The sequence below is a fragment of the Salmo salar genome, chromosome ssa14 (assembly GCF_905237065.1).
Source record: "Salmo salar chromosome ssa14, Ssal_v3.1, whole genome shotgun sequence".
Lineage (NCBI taxonomy): Eukaryota > Metazoa > Chordata > Actinopteri > Salmoniformes > Salmonidae > Salmo > Salmo salar.
In genome coordinates this window covers 19,130,630-19,148,707 of record NC_059455.1, presented here as the reverse complement: position 1 = coordinate 19,148,707, position 18,078 = coordinate 19,130,630, and the positions used below count along the sequence as shown (strand labels likewise).

Below are 18,078 nucleotides of genomic sequence, written 5' to 3'. Positions count from 1 at the left end.
GCATGAAACATTGAGTATCCCATTGGTAAGCTTCCTGGTAAAAAGTAGTGCACTATATAGGTTATAGGGTGCCATTTGGGACACAAACAAGGGAGTCAACCATCCCCCTCCTTTACCAGTGTAACAATGGCACATTCTGCAGTGAGCTGAGCAGCGCTGAACAGCGTCCGGACGAAGCGGTAGATCTGCTTCTGCTCTGGGTCGTGTTTGTCATAGTCAGACGGCACTTCTGATTTCTGAGTAGAAGAACATGAAGGCTTTATGAACAGAGTCGCTATATAAAAACGACATTTATAGAGTCATACACGCATAAACACAGTGGGTCAATATGAACACACGCACGGATTGCTCCGGCTATTACCGAGAGAGGGTGAAGCTTCTCATCAAAAATGTCTTGCTGCATTCCTCCATCTGTGTCCCTGAAACAGGCCATTCAGGAAAGGTCAAATGTTTTACTGAACTGTTACACTAGCTTGCTAAACTCTCCATTCAAGGCATTGCTTGCTCAAAGTGATAGGGTATTCTTACCTGTTCTTTATATGGTAATATATTGCCAGGGATACACTGTAGAGAAGGAAAAACAGGTCGTGGTTGAGGCATGTGTCATAACAAGGACTTTCTGTACTGTCCCATAGGTCAACTCATGAAAATGCAACTGGGACATACACTCACCATTTGATGGTGAATTTAAGGTTGGGCTGACTGACAGTGTTGTCATCCAGGAAGATGGTGGAACAGGAGCTGTGTTTTCGTCTCCTTGATCCACGCTACGATAACGAAATAGAATTACAAATACACATATATGGCTACAAATATAAAAGCTGACGGTTAGAGGGCATGCTGTTATTAGAGGGCATATTGATACATGAAATAAGGTTTTTACAGTAGGCTACTTCGTCAAACGGAGCACGCGATGGACATGCATGACAAATGAAGACATGAAACGCAATAATGTATCGGCTATCTAAAGACTGTTAAGCATTTACATAATGCAGAGATTTCTTCCCTCCTAACACGTTACCATGAAGGATGCAAGCCGGCACTAACTATATTAATTTAACAGGATGTCACATGAGTTGCAACTGAATGGATCCATGGAGGACAATGTTGTACATTACCTTTGACTCGTCAATGTGTGTTAACTTGTAAAACAACACAAGGCATTATCATGGGCAATTCATACATTATGAATCAGCTACAAAGACTAACTTTCCAACATCATGAAATAATATAGAAGCCTATATTTAATAAGCATTTAATACTCACATGATTGATGAAGAGGCTCTTTCTTTTTTCACGCACTTAACAGAGAGATAAAAAGAGAAAGAGCGAGAAAGGCTTTGATCCTTGGTTATCAGCATTGCCCTAGAAATTACGTAAAGCAATAGAAAAAAAAGCATCATGGTAGATTTGCCAGCATGATCAGCAAGACATTCTGCACTGAAACAGCAAGGCTTCTATGAATCCTACCTGGAATATCTGCAACAAACTTGTACAGAGAGAAGCATTTCAAAGTGTGCACAAAGATGACAACACGGTTAATACCACATTATCAGAGCTGGTTAGTCATAAAGGCAAGTCCTAACTTCCACATACGCATTGATGTCAAGTTACATTTTGACCTAACTATTAAAGTAAAACATTCACTTAAGTGGAAGCTAGGATTCCCCCGAATGCTGGTTAGACACAGAACATTCTAGACAGACTGCACTCTGCAGCTAGGGAGAAGCAGAAGCACTCTGTGACATACAGCAGCCTAAGCTTATACTCACCATTCTTGCTAGACAATTCCACTGAAAGAGAACCAAAATCCATCTACTTCATTTACCTGTCCAACTCAAAAACACACAACTATCATTGGCTCTAACTTTAACACATGGGTATGTGTCAAATGTCACCTTTTTCTTAGATGCAGCTTCGATTCTGGACAATGTTGTCACTTAACCTGCTCTGCTGCCAGTACTGTCTTGTTACAGTATAACATAACTAAGCATGACTCAAAAGTTCTTCAAATCAGTCATAAGCATGCGTTGTTCCTAGAAAAATGCTCAAATTTATCAGAGAAAAACACAGCAATAGTGTGATAGGATGAGAATCCACAGAGGCTGCTGGTATTGCTAGTGAAACACCCCAGGGCAAGGCATACATTACCACAGAGGCTGCTGGTATTGCTAGTGAAACACCCCAGGGCAAGGCATACATTACCACAGAGGCTGCTGGTATTGCTAGTGAAACACCCCAGGGCAAGGCATACATTACCACAGAGGCTGCTGGTACTGCTAGTGAAACACCCCAGGGCAAGGCATACATTACCACAGAGATCAAAGCTGACTGTGTTCAATGGAAGCTGTGTGATCTGTGATTGTAATAGCATATTTTGTATTGTATTGTGTTAGAGGTTATACTGTACTGCCGTTTGTATCAAGCGTCTCAGAGTAGGTGTGCTGATCTAGGATCAGGTCCCCCGTCCATGATGTAATCTTATTCATTGTGAGCTAAAAGGCAAAACGGATCCCTACACTGAGATGCTTTATGAATACTGGGCCACGAGTTTTCACTAATAAACCTGGGGTTTTTTCTTTATCAAGTCACATGATCAGGAAAACCCTTGGTCTTCCCTAAAGGCCTTAGGTAAAGCCCATGTTAAATGCACCTGTTGAGGGATTCCAAAGATTGAGATTCATTGATTTATTGAGACCAACTCACCATCCGGCTGAGATTTACTGAGGAATATTGTGCTGGCCCGAGGATGGTCAGAGGGGTTGTACTCCATGTTCAACTCTGTGAAAACAAAATCACTGTCAGTTACTGGATGTCATTGTAAGCAATATCAACTATGTTATAAGTCCCAAATGGCACCCAATTTCCTTTATAGAGCACTGCACTTTAGGTTCCTGGTCAAAAGTAGTGCAATAACTAAATCTAAATGTATTTGTCACATGCTTCATAGACAACAGGTGTAGACTAACAATGAAATGCTTACTTACAGGTAATTTTCCAACAATGCAGAGTTAAAATCAAAATAGTGACATGAGGAGCAACTACACAGTGAATAACGAATAACATTTACATTTTAGTCATTTAGCAGACGCTCTTATCCGGAGCGACTTACAGTAGTGAATACATACATTTCATAATTTTTTTCCCCCCTACTGGCCCCCCGTGGGAATCAAACCCACAACCCTGGCGTTGCAAACACCATGCTCTACCAACTGAGCCACAGGGAAGGCAAGCGAGCTAGCTAGCTTTTTATTATATTTTTTATGACCAGCACTGTAGGTGCGTTAGACAACTTTACCAGCATCATAGCATACGTATCGATGAATCGTTGTGACATATGAAATACGTGACATATGAAATACGAGTGAGTGTAATCAATGTGTAATAACTAGGTAAAAAATTAAGGAACGTGTTAAATTATTATGTGACGTGCTGTCATATTCAGGTCCTGATTGGTCAACAAGCTTATTTGACGTGTATCTTTTTTGACACGCAAAGACCCAAAAAGTGTCCCATAGAAATCCTGGTTGAGAATGAAACGACTGAACAAATGAACAACGAAACAGCACAGTAAGTGAAAGAAATAGGTTTTGATTATGGTAATGAGACATACATAAATGGCAACAAAATAACTTTTTGGTCAGTGTTGTGTGTGTAACCTTTATTTAACTAGGCAAGTCAGTTGGCCGTCATTTACAATGACGACCTACCCCGGCCAAACCCGGACGACGCTGGGCCAAATTGTGCGCCGCCCTATGGGACCCCCAATCACGGCCAGATGTAATACAGCCTGGATTCGAACCAGGCACTGTAGAGACACCTCTTGCACTGAGATGCAGTGCCTTAGACTGCTGCATCCATGTGTGTGTGTGTTAACTATTTAACTGTACTAGAATGCTTAAAAGGCAGCAAAAAAAATTACTATCGGTATTGGGGTTTTTTTTGGCAAGGAAAATATTGGAATCGGCCCCAAATTTTTTTCGGTGCATCACTAGTTACAACCTGATTCTAAAACATCTCAATCTTCACACAATACCCCATACTGACAAAGCAAAAAATTGGTTTAGACATTTTAGAAATGTTGATAAAAACTGAAATACCTTATTTATATAAGTATTGCTTTGCTATGAGACACAAAATTGAGCTCAGGTGCCTCCTGTTTCCATTAATCCTCCTTGAGATGTTTCTACAACTTGGAGTCCACCTGTGGTCAATTAAATTGATTGGACATGATTTGGAAAGGCACACACTTGTTTATATAAGGTCCCACAGTTGACAGTGCATATCAGAGCAAAAACCAAGCCATGAGGTCAAAGGAATTGCCCGTAGAGCTCAGAGACAGGGTTGTGTTGAGGCAAAGACCTGGGGAAGGGTACCAAAACATTTCTGCAGCATTGAAGTTCCCTAAGAACACAGTGACCTCCATCATTCTTAAATGGAAGTAGTTTGGAACCACCAAGACTCTTCCTAGAGCTGGCCGCCCGGCCAAACTGAGCAATCGGGGGAGAAGGGCCTTGGTCAGGGAGGTGACCAAACACCCAATGGTCACTGACAGAGCTCCAGAGTTCCTCTGTGGATATGGTTGTCCTTCTGGAAGATCCTCCCATCTCTGCAACACTCCACCAATTAGGCCTTTATGGTAGTGGCCAGACAGAAGCCACTCCTCAGTAAAAAGGCACAGCAGACCGCTTGGAGTTTGCCAAAAGGCTCCTAAAGGACTCTGACCATGAGAAACAAGATTCTCCGGTCTGATGGAACCAAGATTGATCTCATTGGCCTGAATGCCAAGCGTCACCTCTGGAGGAAACCGGGCACCACTCGTCTCCTGACCAATACCATCCCTACGGTGAAGCATGGTGGTGGCAGCATCATGCTGTGGGGATGTTGTTCAGCGGCAGGGACTGGGAGAGTAGTCAGGATGAATGGAAAGATGTACTGAGCAAAGTATAGAGAGATCCTTGATGAAAACCTGCTCCAGAGCACTCAGGACCTAAGACTGGGGCAAAGGTTCACATTCCAACAGGACAACGACCCTAATCACACAGCCAAGACAAATATACACAGGCAGTTAGGAAAGCTAAGACCAGCTTTTTCAAGCAGAAATTTGCATCCTGTAGCACAAACTCAAAAAAGCTCTGGGACACTAAAGTCCATGGAGAATAAGAGCACCTCCTCCCTACTGCCCACTGCACTGAGGCTAGGAAACAGTCACCACCAATAAATCCACTATAATTGAGAATTTCAATAAGCATTTTTCTACAGCTGGCCATGCTTTCCACCTGGCTACCCTTACCCCGATCAACAGCCCTCCACTCCCCACAGCAACTCGCTCAAGCCTCCCCCATTTCTCCGTCACCCAAAACCAGATAGCTGATGTTCTGAAAGAGCTGCAAAATCTGGACCCCTACAAATCAGCCGGACTAGACAATCTGGACCCTTTCTTTCTAAAATTATCTGCCAAAATTGTTACAACCCCTATTACTAGCCTGTTCAACCTCTTTCGTACCGTCTCAGATTCCCATAGATTGGAAGGCTGCCGCGGTCATCCCCCTCTTCAAAGGGGGAGACACTCTAGACCCAAACTGCTACAGACCTATATCTATCTTACCCTGCCTTTCTAAGGTCTTCGAAAGCCAAGTTAACAAACAGATTACCGACCATTTCGAATCCCACCGTACCTTCTCCGCTACGCAATCTGGTTTCAGTGCTGGTCATGGTTGCACCTCAGCCACGCTCAAGGTCCTAAACGATATCATAACCGGCATCAATAAGAGACATTACTGTGCAGCCGTATTCATCGACCTGGCTAAGGCTTTCAACTCTGTCAATCACAACATTCTTATTGGCAGACTCAACAGCCTTGGTTTCTCAAATGATTGCCGCGCCTGGTTCACCAACTACTTCTCTGATCGAGTTCAGTGTGTCAAATTCGGAGGGCCTGTTGTCCGGTCCTCTGGCAGTCTCTATTGGGGTGCCACAGGGTTCAATTCTCAGGCCGACTCTCTTCTCTGTATACATCAATGATGTCGCTCTTGCTGCTGGTGAGTCTTTGATCCACCTCTACGCAGACGACACCATTCTGTATACCTCTGGCCCTTCTTTGGACACTGTGTTGACTAACCTCCAGACTAGCTTCAATGCCATACAACTCTCCTTCCGTGGCCTCCAACTGCTCTTAAATGCAAGTAAAACTAAATGCATGCTCTTCAACCGATCGCTGCCCGCACCCGCCCGGCCGTCCAGCATCACTACTCTGGACGGTTCTGACTTAGAATATGTGGACAACTACAAATACCTAGGTGTCTGGTTAGACTGTAACTCTCCTTCCAGACTCACATTAAACATCTCCAATCCAAAATTAAATCTAGAATCGGCTTCCTATTCGCAACAAAGCATTCTTCACTCATGCTGCCAAACATACCCTCGGAAAACTGACCAACCTACCGATCCTCGACTTCGGCGATGTCATTTCCAAAATAGCCTCCAACACTCTACTCAACACACTGGATGCAGTCTATCACAGTGCCATCCGTTTTGTCACCAAAGCCCCATATACTACCCACCACCACGACCTGTACACTCTCGTTGGCTGGCCCTCGGTTCATACTCGTCGCCAAACCCACTGACTCCAGGTCATCTACAAGTCTCTGCTAGGTAAAGCCCCGCCTTATCTCAGCTCCCTGGTCACCATAGCAGCACCCACTCGTAGCACACGCTCCAGCAGTTATATCACACTGGTCAACCCCAAAGCCAATTCTTCCTTTGACCACCTCTCCTTCCAGTTATTTACTGCCAATGACTGGAACAAACTGCAAAAATCACTAAAGCTGGAGACTCTTACCTCCCTCAAGCTTTAAGCACCAACTGTCAGAGCAGCTCACAGATCACTGCACATAGCACATCTGTAAATAGCCCATCCAACTACCTCATCCCCATACTGTATTTATTTATCTTGCTCCTTTGCACCCCAGTATCTCTACTTGCACATTCATCTTCTGCACATTCTACCATTCCAGTGTTTAATTGCTATATTGTAATTACTTCACCACCATGGCATATTTATTGCCTTACCTCCCTTATCCTACCTCATTTGCACATGCTGTATATATAGACTTTTTCTACTGTATTATTGACTGTATGTTTGTTTATTCCATGTGTAACTCTGTGTTGTTGTATGTGTCGAACTGCTTTGCTTTATCTTGGCCAGGTCGCAGTTGCAAATGAGAACTTGTTCTCAACTAGCCTACCTGGTTAAATAACGGTTAAATAAACAAATAAATACAAATAAAAACACAGGAATGGCTTCCGGACAAGTCTCTGAATGTCCTTGAGTGGCCCAGCCAAAGGCCGGACTGGAAGCTGATAGAACATCTATGGAAAGACCTGAAAATAGCTGTGCAACGACGCTCCCCATCCAACCTGACAGAGCTTGAGAGGATCTGCAGAGAAGAATAGGAGAAACTCCCCAAGTACAGGTGTGCCAAGCTTGTAGCGTCATACCCAAATGTGTTTCAAAGTACTGAGTATAGGGTCTGAATACTTATGTAAATGTAATATTTGCATTTATTTATTTTTAATAGACATTTTTACAGATGTCTAAAACCTATTTTTGCGTTGTCATTATGGGGTATTGTGTGTAGATTGAGGATTATTATTTTATTTAATCCATTTTAGATTAAGGCTGTAACATAACAAAATGTGGAAAAAAATCAAGGGGTCTGAATACTTTCCGAATGCACTGTAATAGACTGATCTGTAGCAGCAGCGTATGTAGAGCAGCAGCAGCAGCACATGTGGTGTGTGTGAAAGTGTGTGTGTGGCATTAGTATGCATGTGTAATGTATGTGTGTGTGTGTGTGTGTGTGTGTGTGTGTGTGTGTGTGTGTATGTGTATAGAGTCAGTGTAAGAAAGTTACTTAAAAAAAGAGGGTCAACGCAGGTAGTCTGGGTAGCCATTTGACTAACTATTTTGCAGCTTTGTTTAGCAGTCTTATGGCTTGGGGGTAGAAGCTGTTCAGGGTCCTGTTGTTTCCAGAGTTGGTGCACTGGTACCGCTTGCAGAGCGGTAGCAGAGAAAACAGTCTATGGCTTGGGTGGCTGGAATCTAAAAAACTACCTGGTACAGAGGTCCTGGATGGCAGGGAGCTCGGCCCCAGTGATGTAATTGGCCGTACTCACCACCCTCTGTAGGGCCTTTGCGGTCGGGTGCCTTGCAGTTGCCGTACAAAGCGGTGATGCAGCCAGTCAACATGCTCTCTGTATCGTTTTTGGAGAATCTGAGGGCCCATGCCAAATCTTTTCAGCGGCCTGAGGGGGATGAGAAGTTGTTGTGCCTTCATCACAACTGTGGGGGTGTGTGTGGACCATGTTAATTCCTTAGTGATGTGGACACCGAGGTCTACTAAAGTCCCATCGATGTGAATATGGGTGTGCTCGCCCCTCTGTTTACTGTAGTCCACGATCAGCTCATTTGTCTTGCTGACATTGAGGGTGAGGTTGTTGTCCTGGTACCACACTGCCAGGTCTCTGACCTCCTCCCTATAGGCTGCCTCATGGGGAATAGCGTGTCATTTTAAATGCAAACTAAAATATAATCTGTCAAGTAGAACTCAGAAGTGGTATATTCCTAAAGTTACAACAAAAAACACACCCTATTGCTGAATATGAAAACATTTAATTGTAGACAATTTTTTATTTGACCTTTATTTAACTAGGCAGGTCAGTTAAGAACAAATTCTTATTTACAACGACGGTCAAACCCGAACGATGCTGGGCCAAATTGTGCACCGCCCTACGGGACCTCAATCACAGCCGGATGTGACACAGCCTGGATTCCAACCAGGCACTGCAGTAATGCCTCTAACACTGAGATGCTGTGTCTTAGACCACTGTGCCACTCGGGAGCCCAGACAAACACATGCAACTGACAACTGACCCCGAAAATGTAGGGGTGAGATGACAGCATTTCAAAAAAGGTTACATTTCTACCCTACATTTTTCTCTCATCTGTGCATTGGCCTCACTCAGCCACAAGGACAGACCATAAACATGCCCTATTCAATATTAGGGTCAAATCAAGCCGAGCTGTACTGGCCTGGCCAGATTATACATCTACGATAGTTCCTGAAAGCGTGCTGGAAAGGACAATGTGAAAAGAAAATATCCAAGCCAGCACAGTACGGGTCGGCTCTATAGACAGGAGGCCATATGTGTTGTACACACAGTGTAAAGGCAGAGGGCAGCAGCTCACATGCTAGCACTGAGAAGGATTACCCGCTGGCAGTGATTAAAATGCTAATTCATAGATTTCCTAGAAAACACAGGGGACAGTCACACAAGCAGCCTTAACAGTGAAGGACCACAGGTTGCAGCCTGTCCTACATAGTGCATTACTTTGTCCAGAGCACTGTGTTTGTTGCATGCTGTTCGCCCTAGTCCTCTTTCATCTATTTGTGTTTTTTTCCCTCTTCACTGTCACAGAGACATTGGAGCATGATTCATGCTTTGTGATTCAGAGCAAATCTACATCACAGCCTAGGGATATGAGCTACGGATTGGCGTGCACATGTGTACATGTACATCAAATAGATTGTTACGCTCATATGCTATGGTATCAAATCAAAAGTGTATTGGTCACGTACACAGATTTGTAGAGGTTATTGCAGGTGCATCAAAAAAGTTGGCTAGGAGATAAGAAACAGGGTGACCGCTTGTCGGCGCAATCTTTTTGTACATTATCCTGATTGAGGATAAGGTACTGAAGGATAGTAAGTTAAAAGATATTAGTAGCTACTCTGATTCGTAAAGAAAGAAAGAAGTCTTGGCCTCACTGCAATGTGTCAAAAATATGCATTTTATACCATTGAACATGGACTCAGGCCCTCACGGCGTCACCATTCCAGAGGCAAAAACACCTCAACACACCTGCTGAACCAGGAAAAGGGGACCTTCGGACTAAAGATGCTAACTTAAATAAAAGAATCCAATCAAACCACAAAGCTAGGCCAACTTCATACTTAAAAGTGGGAAAAGTTCCTCGAAGATGCTTACGTTTCTTTTTGATCGAGAATCTTTTTGTGGAAGGTACTACACTGCATAAAGATCCCACCCCCCCCCCCAACTGGGAGCCTATTGATGCCGATCACTAAATCAGGTCTTTCCACCTCAAAAAGCTTGATTCCGACACCCACCTTCTCAGATTGTTCCGAAATCGTTTCGCTTGTTAGAAAGAGATACAATTAGCATTCCGGCAACATTACTAATAATAAAATATAATTTGATATCTGAGAAATTAAGCTAATTGATTGCATCCAAATTGTTCATTATAATTTATCAGATTAATATAATAGTTAATAAATAGTGGCTAACATCCAATTGGACCAAAACTTTTTTCTATCAATGATTAACACATGAGGAATCCAAAGGAATGGCCAAAAGCTATCCACAGACACCCCAAGCCATTTCCATCCCAAAATTGAGAATATAGGATCAGTTCTCCATGTCAGACAAGTAGCTACGGCTCAGAGTATTGTTTCTTCATCCTATGTCATCTATTCCTTGTGAATTTTACCCTGTTCAGAGACATTAGCCATTGAAGTTGTTAGGATTATGTAACATCCTACATCCTGAAAGTGTTCAGTTCTGACCACTAGATAGTGCTGTTCCTGCTATTATGTGAAAAAAGTAAGACACCCCCACCACCCAAATGTTAACCTTTTCACAGGTGAGTTCCGAATCTCTAACGGTCACCCTAGCGGGAGTTTTTTATTTTTTTTCACAGGACAGTTAACCCGTGCTGTCCTCAAACCAAGGCACACAGCCTATAGATAATTAGCAGGCAATGTTTCAACTTAAAGTAATGATGGACTGTCATTTCTCTTTGCTTATTTGAGCTGTTCTTGCCAGAATATGGAATTGGTATTTTACCAAATAGTGGGTGGTTACTTAGAAGAATCTCAAATATAAAATATATTTGGATTTGTTTAACACTTTTTGGTTACTACATGATTCAATGTGTTATTTCATAGTTTTGATGCCGTCACTATTCTACAATGTAGAAAATAGTAAAAATAATGAAAAACCCTTGAATGAGTAGGTGTGTCCAAACTTGACTGGTACTGTATGTGCGTGCCAATCAAAGTAAGTGCCTTATTTTTTGTAAATTTTGTTGTCGTTTCTACTGTTGTGTAACGTATATGTATAGTTAAAGTCGGAAGTTTACATACACCTTAGCCAAATAGATTTAAACTCAGTTTCACAATTCCTGACATTTAATCCTCATAAAAATTCCCTGTCTTAGGTCAGTTAGGATCACCACTTTATTTTAAGAATGTGAAATGGCAGAATAATAGTAGAGAGAATTATTTATTTCAGCTTTTATTTCTTTCAGTACATTCCCAGTGGGTCAGAAATTTAAATACACTCAATTAGTATTTGGTAGCATTGCCTTTAATTTGTTTAACTTGGGTCAAACATTTCAGGTAGCCTTCCACAATAAGTTGGGTGAATTCTGGCCCATTCCTCCCGGGGAAGGTCTGCCCGTTCCATGATCTCGCCATCACGGTTGACAACTCCATTGTGTCCTCCCAGAGTGCTAAGAGCCTTGGCATGACCCTGGACAACACCCTGTCGTTCTCCGCTAACATCAAGGCGGTGACCCGATCCTGTAGGTTCATGCTCTACATTCGCAGAGTACGACCCTGTCTTACACAGGAAGCGGCGCAGGTCCTAGTCCAGGCACTTGCCATCTCCCGTCTGGATTACTGCAACTCGCTGCTGGCGGGGCTCCCTGCCTGTGCCATCAAACCCCTACAACTCATCCAGAACGCCGCAGTCCGTCTGGTGTTCAACCTTCCCAAGTTCTCTCACGTCACCCCGCTCCTCCACACGCTCCACTGGCTTCCAGTTGAAGCTCGCATCTGCTACAAAACCATGGTGCTTGCCTACGGAGCTGTGAGGGGAACGGCACCTCCATACCTTCAGGCTCTGATCAGTCCCTACACACAAAGGGCACTGCTTTCATCCACCTCTGGCCTGCTCGCCTCCCTCCCTCTGCGGAAGCACAGTTCCCGCTCAGCCCAGTCAAAACTGTTCGCTGCTCTGGCACCCCAATGGTGGAACAAGCTCCCTCACGATGCCAGGACAGCGGAGTCAATCACCACCTTCCGGAGACACCTGAAACCCCACCTCTTTAAAGAATACCTGGAATAGGATAAAGTAATCCTTCTAAACCCCCCCCCAAAAAAAAGATTTAGATGTACTACTGTAAAGTGGTTGTTCCACTGGATATCATAAGGTGAATGCAACAATTTGTAAGTCGCTCTGGAGAAGAGCGTCTGCTAAATTACGTAAATGTAATGCAAATGTAAATTCCTCCTGACAGAGCTGGTGTAACTGAGTCAGGCTTGTAGGCCTCCTTGCTCGCACACGCTTTTTCAGTTCTGCCCACAAATTTTCTATAGGATTGAGGTCAGGGCTTTGTGATGGCCACTCCAATACCTTGACTGTTGTCCTTAAGCCATTTTGCAACAACTTCGGAAGTATGCTTGGGGTCATTGTCCATTTGGAAGACCCATTTGCAACCAAACTTTACTTCCTGACTGATGTCTTTTACATTTACATTTGTCATTTAGCAGGCGCTCTTATCCAGAGCGACTTACAGTAGTGAATGCATACATTTTCATACATTTTGTTTTTCCTCCGTACTGGCCCCCCGTGGGAATCGAACCCACAACCCTGGCGTTGCAAACACCATGCTCTACCAACTGAGCCACAGGGAGTCTTGAGATGTTGCTTCAATATATCCACAATTTTCCTACCTCATGATGCCATCTATTTTATGAAGAGCACCAGTCCCTCCTGCAGCAAAGCACCCCCACAACATGATGCTGCCACCCTTGTGCTTCACAGTTGGGATGGTGTTCTTTGGCTTGCAAGCATCCCCCTTTTTCCTCCTTTCACAACGATGGTCATTATGGCCAAACAGTTCTATTTTTGTTTCATCAGACCAGAGGGCATTTCTCCAAAAAGTACGATCTTTGTCCCCATGTGCGGTTGCAAACCGTTGTCTGGCTTTTTTAATATTGGTTTTGGAGCAGTGGCTTCTTCCTTACTGAGCGGCCTTTCAGGTTATGTCGATACAGGACTTGTTTTACTGTGGATATAGTTACTTTTGTACCCGTTTCCTCCAGCATCTTCACAAGGTCCTTTGCTCTTGTTCTGGGATTGATTTGCACTTTTCGCACCAAAGTACGTTCATCTCTAGGAGACAGAATGCGTCTCCTTCCTGAGCGGTATGACGGCTGCATGGTCCCATGGTGTTCATACTTGCGTACTATTGTTTGTTCAGATGAACGTGGTACATTCAGACATTTGGAAATTGCTCCCAAGGATGAACCAGACTTGTGGAGGTCTTGCCTGATTTCTTTCAATTTTCCCTTGATGTCAAGCAAAGAGGCACTGAGTTTGAAGGTAAGCCTTGAAATAAATCCACAGGTACACCACCAATTGACTCAAATTATGTCAATTACCCTATCAGAAGCTTCTAAAGCCATGACATAATTTCATGGAATTTTCCAAGCTGTTTAAAGGCACTGTCAACTTAGTGCATGTAAACTTCTGACCCACTGGAATTGTGATACAGTGAATTATAAGTGAAATTATCTGTCTGTAAACCATTGTTGGGAAAATTACTTGTGTCATGCACAAAGTAGATGTCCAAACTGACTTGCCAAAACTATAGGTTTGTTAACCTGTTAGGGCTAGGGGGCAGTATTTGCACGGCTGGATAAAAAAAATGTACCCGATTTAATCTGGTTACTAATCCTACCCAGTAACTAGAATATGCATATACTTATTATATATGGATAGAAAACACTCTAAAGTTTCTAAAACTGTTTGAATGGTGTCTGTGAGTATAACAGAACTCATTTGGCAGGCAAAACCCTGAGACATTTTCTGACAGGAAGTGGATACCTGATGTGTTGTATTACCTTTAAACCTATGCCATTGAAAAACACAGGGGCTGAGGAATATTTTGGCACTTCCTATTGCTTCCACTAGATGTCACCAGCCTTTACAAAGTGTTTTGAGTCTTCTGGAGGGAGATCTGACCGAACAAGAGCCATGGAACGATGATGGCCCATTAGACACCTGGCGCGAGTTCATGTTGGGTACCCTCGTTCCAATACGTTATAAAAGAGTATGCATCGTCCACCTTGAATATTATTCATGTTCTGGTTAAAAAGGCCCTAATGATTTATGCTATACAACGTTTGACATGTTTGAACGAACGTAAATATATTTTTTCCCCCTCGTTCATGAAGTGAAGTCCGGCGGGCTTAGATCATGTGCTAACAAGACGGAGATTTTTGGACATAAATGATGAGCTTTTTTGAACAAAACTACATTCGTTATGGACCTGTGATACCTGGAAGTGACATCTGATGAAGAGAATCAAAGGTAATGGATTATTTACATAGTATTTTCGATTTTAGATCTCCCCAACATGACGACTAGTCTGTATCGCAACGCGTATTTTTCTGGGCGCAGTGCTCAGATTATTGCAAAGTGTGATTTCCCAGTAAGGTTATTTTTAAATCTGGCAAGTTGATTGCGTTCAAGAGATGTAAATATATAATTCTTTAAATGACAATATAATATTTTACCAATGTTTTCTAATTTGAATTATTTAATTTGTGATGCTGACTTGACTGCCGGTTATTGGAGGGAAACGATTTCCTCAACATCAATGCCATAGTAAAACGCTGTTTTTGGATATAAATATGAACTTGATAGAACTAAAAATGCATGCATTGTCTAACATAATGTCCTAGGAGTGTCATCTGATGGAGATTGTAAAAGGTTAGTGCATCATTTTAGCTGGTTTTATGGTTTTGGTGACCCTGTCTTTGAATTGACAAAACATTACACACAACTCTTGTAAATGTACTGTCCTAACATACTCTAAATTTATGCTTTCGCCGTAAATCCTTTTTGAAATCGTAAAACGTGGTTAGATTACCTCTCTGGAATTCGTCCCACCTACGTAACAGCCACTTGCAGCCTGTGGCGCGATTTTCAAAACCTTAAAAATCATATTACTTCAATTTCTCAAACATATGACTATTTTACAGCTATTTAAAGACAAGACTCTCGTTAATCTAACCACACTGTCCAATTTCAAAAAGGCTTTACAACGAAAGCAAAACATTAGATTATGTCAGCAGAGTACCAAGCCAGAAATAATCAGACACCCATTTTTCAAGCCAGCATATAATGTCACCAAAACCCAGAAGACAGCTAAATGCAGCACTCACCTTTGATGATCTTCATCAGATGACAACCCTAGGACATTATGTTATACAATACATGCATGTTTTGTTCAATCAAGTTCATATTTATATCAAAAACCAGCTTTTTACATTAGCATGTGACGTTCAGAACTAGCATACCCCCCGCAAACTTCCGGGGAATTCGGTAACATTTTACTAAATTACTCACGATAAACGTTCACAAAAAGCATAACAATTATTTTAAGAATTATAGATACAGACCTCCTCTATGCACTCGATATGTCCGATTTTAAAATAGCTTTTTGGTGAAAGCACATTTTGCAATATTCTAAGTACATAGCCCAGGCATCACGGGCTCGCTATTTAGACACCCGGCAAGTTTAGCACTCACCATAATCATATTTACTATTATAAAAGTTTGATTACCTTTTGTTGTCTTCGTCAGAATGCACACCCAGGACTGCTACTTCAATAACAAATGTTGGTTTGGTCCAAAATAATCCATCGTTATATCCGAATAGCGGCGTTTAGTTCGTGCGTTCCAGACACTATCCGAAATAGTAAAGAAGTGTCGCGCGCATGGCGCAATTCGTGACAATAAAATTCTAAATATTCCATTACCGTACTTCGAAGCATGTCAACCGCTGTTTAAAACCAATTTTTATGCCATTTATCTCGTAGAAAAGCGATAATATTCCGACCCGGAATCTGCAATAAACTAAACAGCCGAATTAAAATACTCCACTGGGGCTAATCGCGCACGCGCCTCACTCCATTGTCACCTAATGGGACACTTGAATAAGATGATAATCTGTTTCAGCCTGAGGCTGCCTCGTCAACCTTCATGATTTTCCCGCGTCCTGAGAGCCTATTGGAGCCCTGGGAATTGTCACGTTACAGCTAAGATCCTTACTTTTCAATAAACAGATGCAAGACGCACGACTCCTTGTCAGACAGGCCACTTCCTGCATGAAACCTTGTCAGGTTTTTGCCTGCCATAGGAGTTCTGTTATACTCACAGACACCATTCAAACAGTTTTAGAAACTTCAGGGTGTTTTCTATCCAAACCTGAACAATAATATGCATATTCTAGCTTCTGAGTTGGTGTAGGAGGCAGTTAAAAATGGGCGCATATTTTTTCCAAAATTCTCAATACTGCCCCCTAGCCCAAACAGGTTAAGGAGATGTTTATCTTTCAAAGGGTGTAAAATAGTTGTATGTTTGAAAAATTTGAATTTTGACATTTATTTGGATTCAAATTTGCCGCTCTTGAAATGCACCTGCTGTTGATGGAGTGCACCACGGGGGGGACGCCTGCGTCCCACCTAGCCCATAGAGGTTAACAAGAAATTTATGGAGTGGTTGAAAAACGAGTTTTAATGACTCCAACCTAAGTGTATGTAAACTTCCGACAACTGTATGTATTTATGGAGCATAATGCATTTAAAAATGGTTTAATCACGTTTCAAGTACTGGTGACAAATCATGCATTCCGATTCTTGCATAGATTGTAACGGGCACAATATTTATGTAACATACTTTTTTGAAGGCTGTACTGATTATGATGAGCTAATGCTAAGCTATTTGCCAAGCTGTGTGTGGCAGCATGTTTGTTGACATCATGCAATGCATTCTGGGTATCACGTAAACTTCTGTCTGACCATAATTTTATTTAAAAAATTAAGTGAAGGGATGATTCACAAATTGAGTACATTTCCCCAAAGTGAATGATGGTAGACAGCACACCCCCTTTAACATGCCTACTGAAAACAGACGAAACTCACTTGTCTCTTCTTATCTTTGGTTGACCCCGCAAAAAATGTAATAAATGGTGGCATGAACAAACTACCTACTGTCGGATTACTTTAGATTTTTAGAAAGTGTTTTACTCAATTATTTTGATCGATGGTGAGCTCACCCGCAATGTGATGAATTGTAAATAGTAACTGCTAATAGCTAATTCATATTATGGTTTCTGTCAGCCGAGAGTTAGCTAAATATGACCGCTTGTGTTACGTCAATCTTTTCTCAGTTAGCGCTAGAACTAACCTAGCCTACATTTTCCATTTTTGTCATAACATTTTAACAGAATCTACATAATGAATAAACCCCTGATCACACGCAATCCCAGTTCACTTTCATAGCAGCCACATACAAACAGCATGATCAGTTTGATCGTTGTAAAATTTCTTCTCGCATCTAAGCGCTCTCCTCCTCTCCCTTTTCTTCTGGACTTTAGTGCCCAACACATCAGCTGTCTGACCAGGCAAAAAAAATCAAAATCAAAAAAATAAAGAACTTGCCAAGCCTTCATGTCATAACCGCTAACTGCTACACATAGCCTACATTGTTGTTCACACATTAAACATCATAGTCAACCTGTTAGTAAACCCGCTACAATCATGCAGTGTACAGTCAGCAGCAAGCTGTTACACCAGCAGGCCCCGGTGGCAATAAATTTAACACAACCAAAAGTTTACCTTGATTTGGAAGATTTCCAGTGTTGGATAGCCAGCAAGCTATCCAGCAAACATAGCATCCCTCTCTGTTTCAGCCGGGTGTTTGAGTAGGCTAAAAACTAGCTATCTGCATTCGCTAGCTAAGTGAAAGAAAAAAAAATATATCTAGCTCTTTCGCGTCGCCTTAATTTTTAGAGAAATGTATTTGTTTAAAACTATTCAACCATTGTGTCTCTCTCCCTCTCTCGCCCTCTCTCTCTCGCCCTCTCTCTCTCTGAGTCAACTTCTAACCACATGTTATGCACTGCAGTGCTAGCTTGCTGTA

General features: G+C 42.3%; 1 protein-coding gene across 10 annotated transcripts in view; it reads right to left on the bottom strand.

Moving 5' to 3' along the window:
* The window catches only part of LOC106568835 (cyclin-Y), a 62,650-nt gene that overhangs the window by 5,598 nt on the left and 38,974 nt on the right, over window positions 1-18,078 (bottom strand). For 2 of the 10 annotated variants that reach the window (XM_014139544.2, XM_045694033.1), the window contains exons 2-9: window positions 2,707-2,781; window positions 1,773-1,793; window positions 1,267-1,301; window positions 1,119-1,142; window positions 673-767; window positions 529-564; window positions 362-419; window positions 117-236 (exon numbers count right to left, since the gene is read on the bottom strand). In XM_014139544.2, coding sequence (XP_013995019.1) covers window positions 117-236; window positions 362-419; window positions 529-564; window positions 673-767; window positions 1,119-1,142; window positions 1,267-1,301; window positions 1,773-1,793; window positions 2,707-2,773 — 456 coding nt within the window. In that variant the 5' untranslated portion in view covers window positions 2,774-2,781. Of the gene's footprint in view, window positions 1-116; window positions 237-361; window positions 420-528; window positions 565-672; window positions 1,366-1,772; window positions 1,794-2,706; window positions 2,782-18,078 lie in introns of those variants that run through there. The other 8 variants (XM_014139541.2, XM_014139542.2, XM_045694034.1 and 5 more) reach the window with 8 other exon arrangements.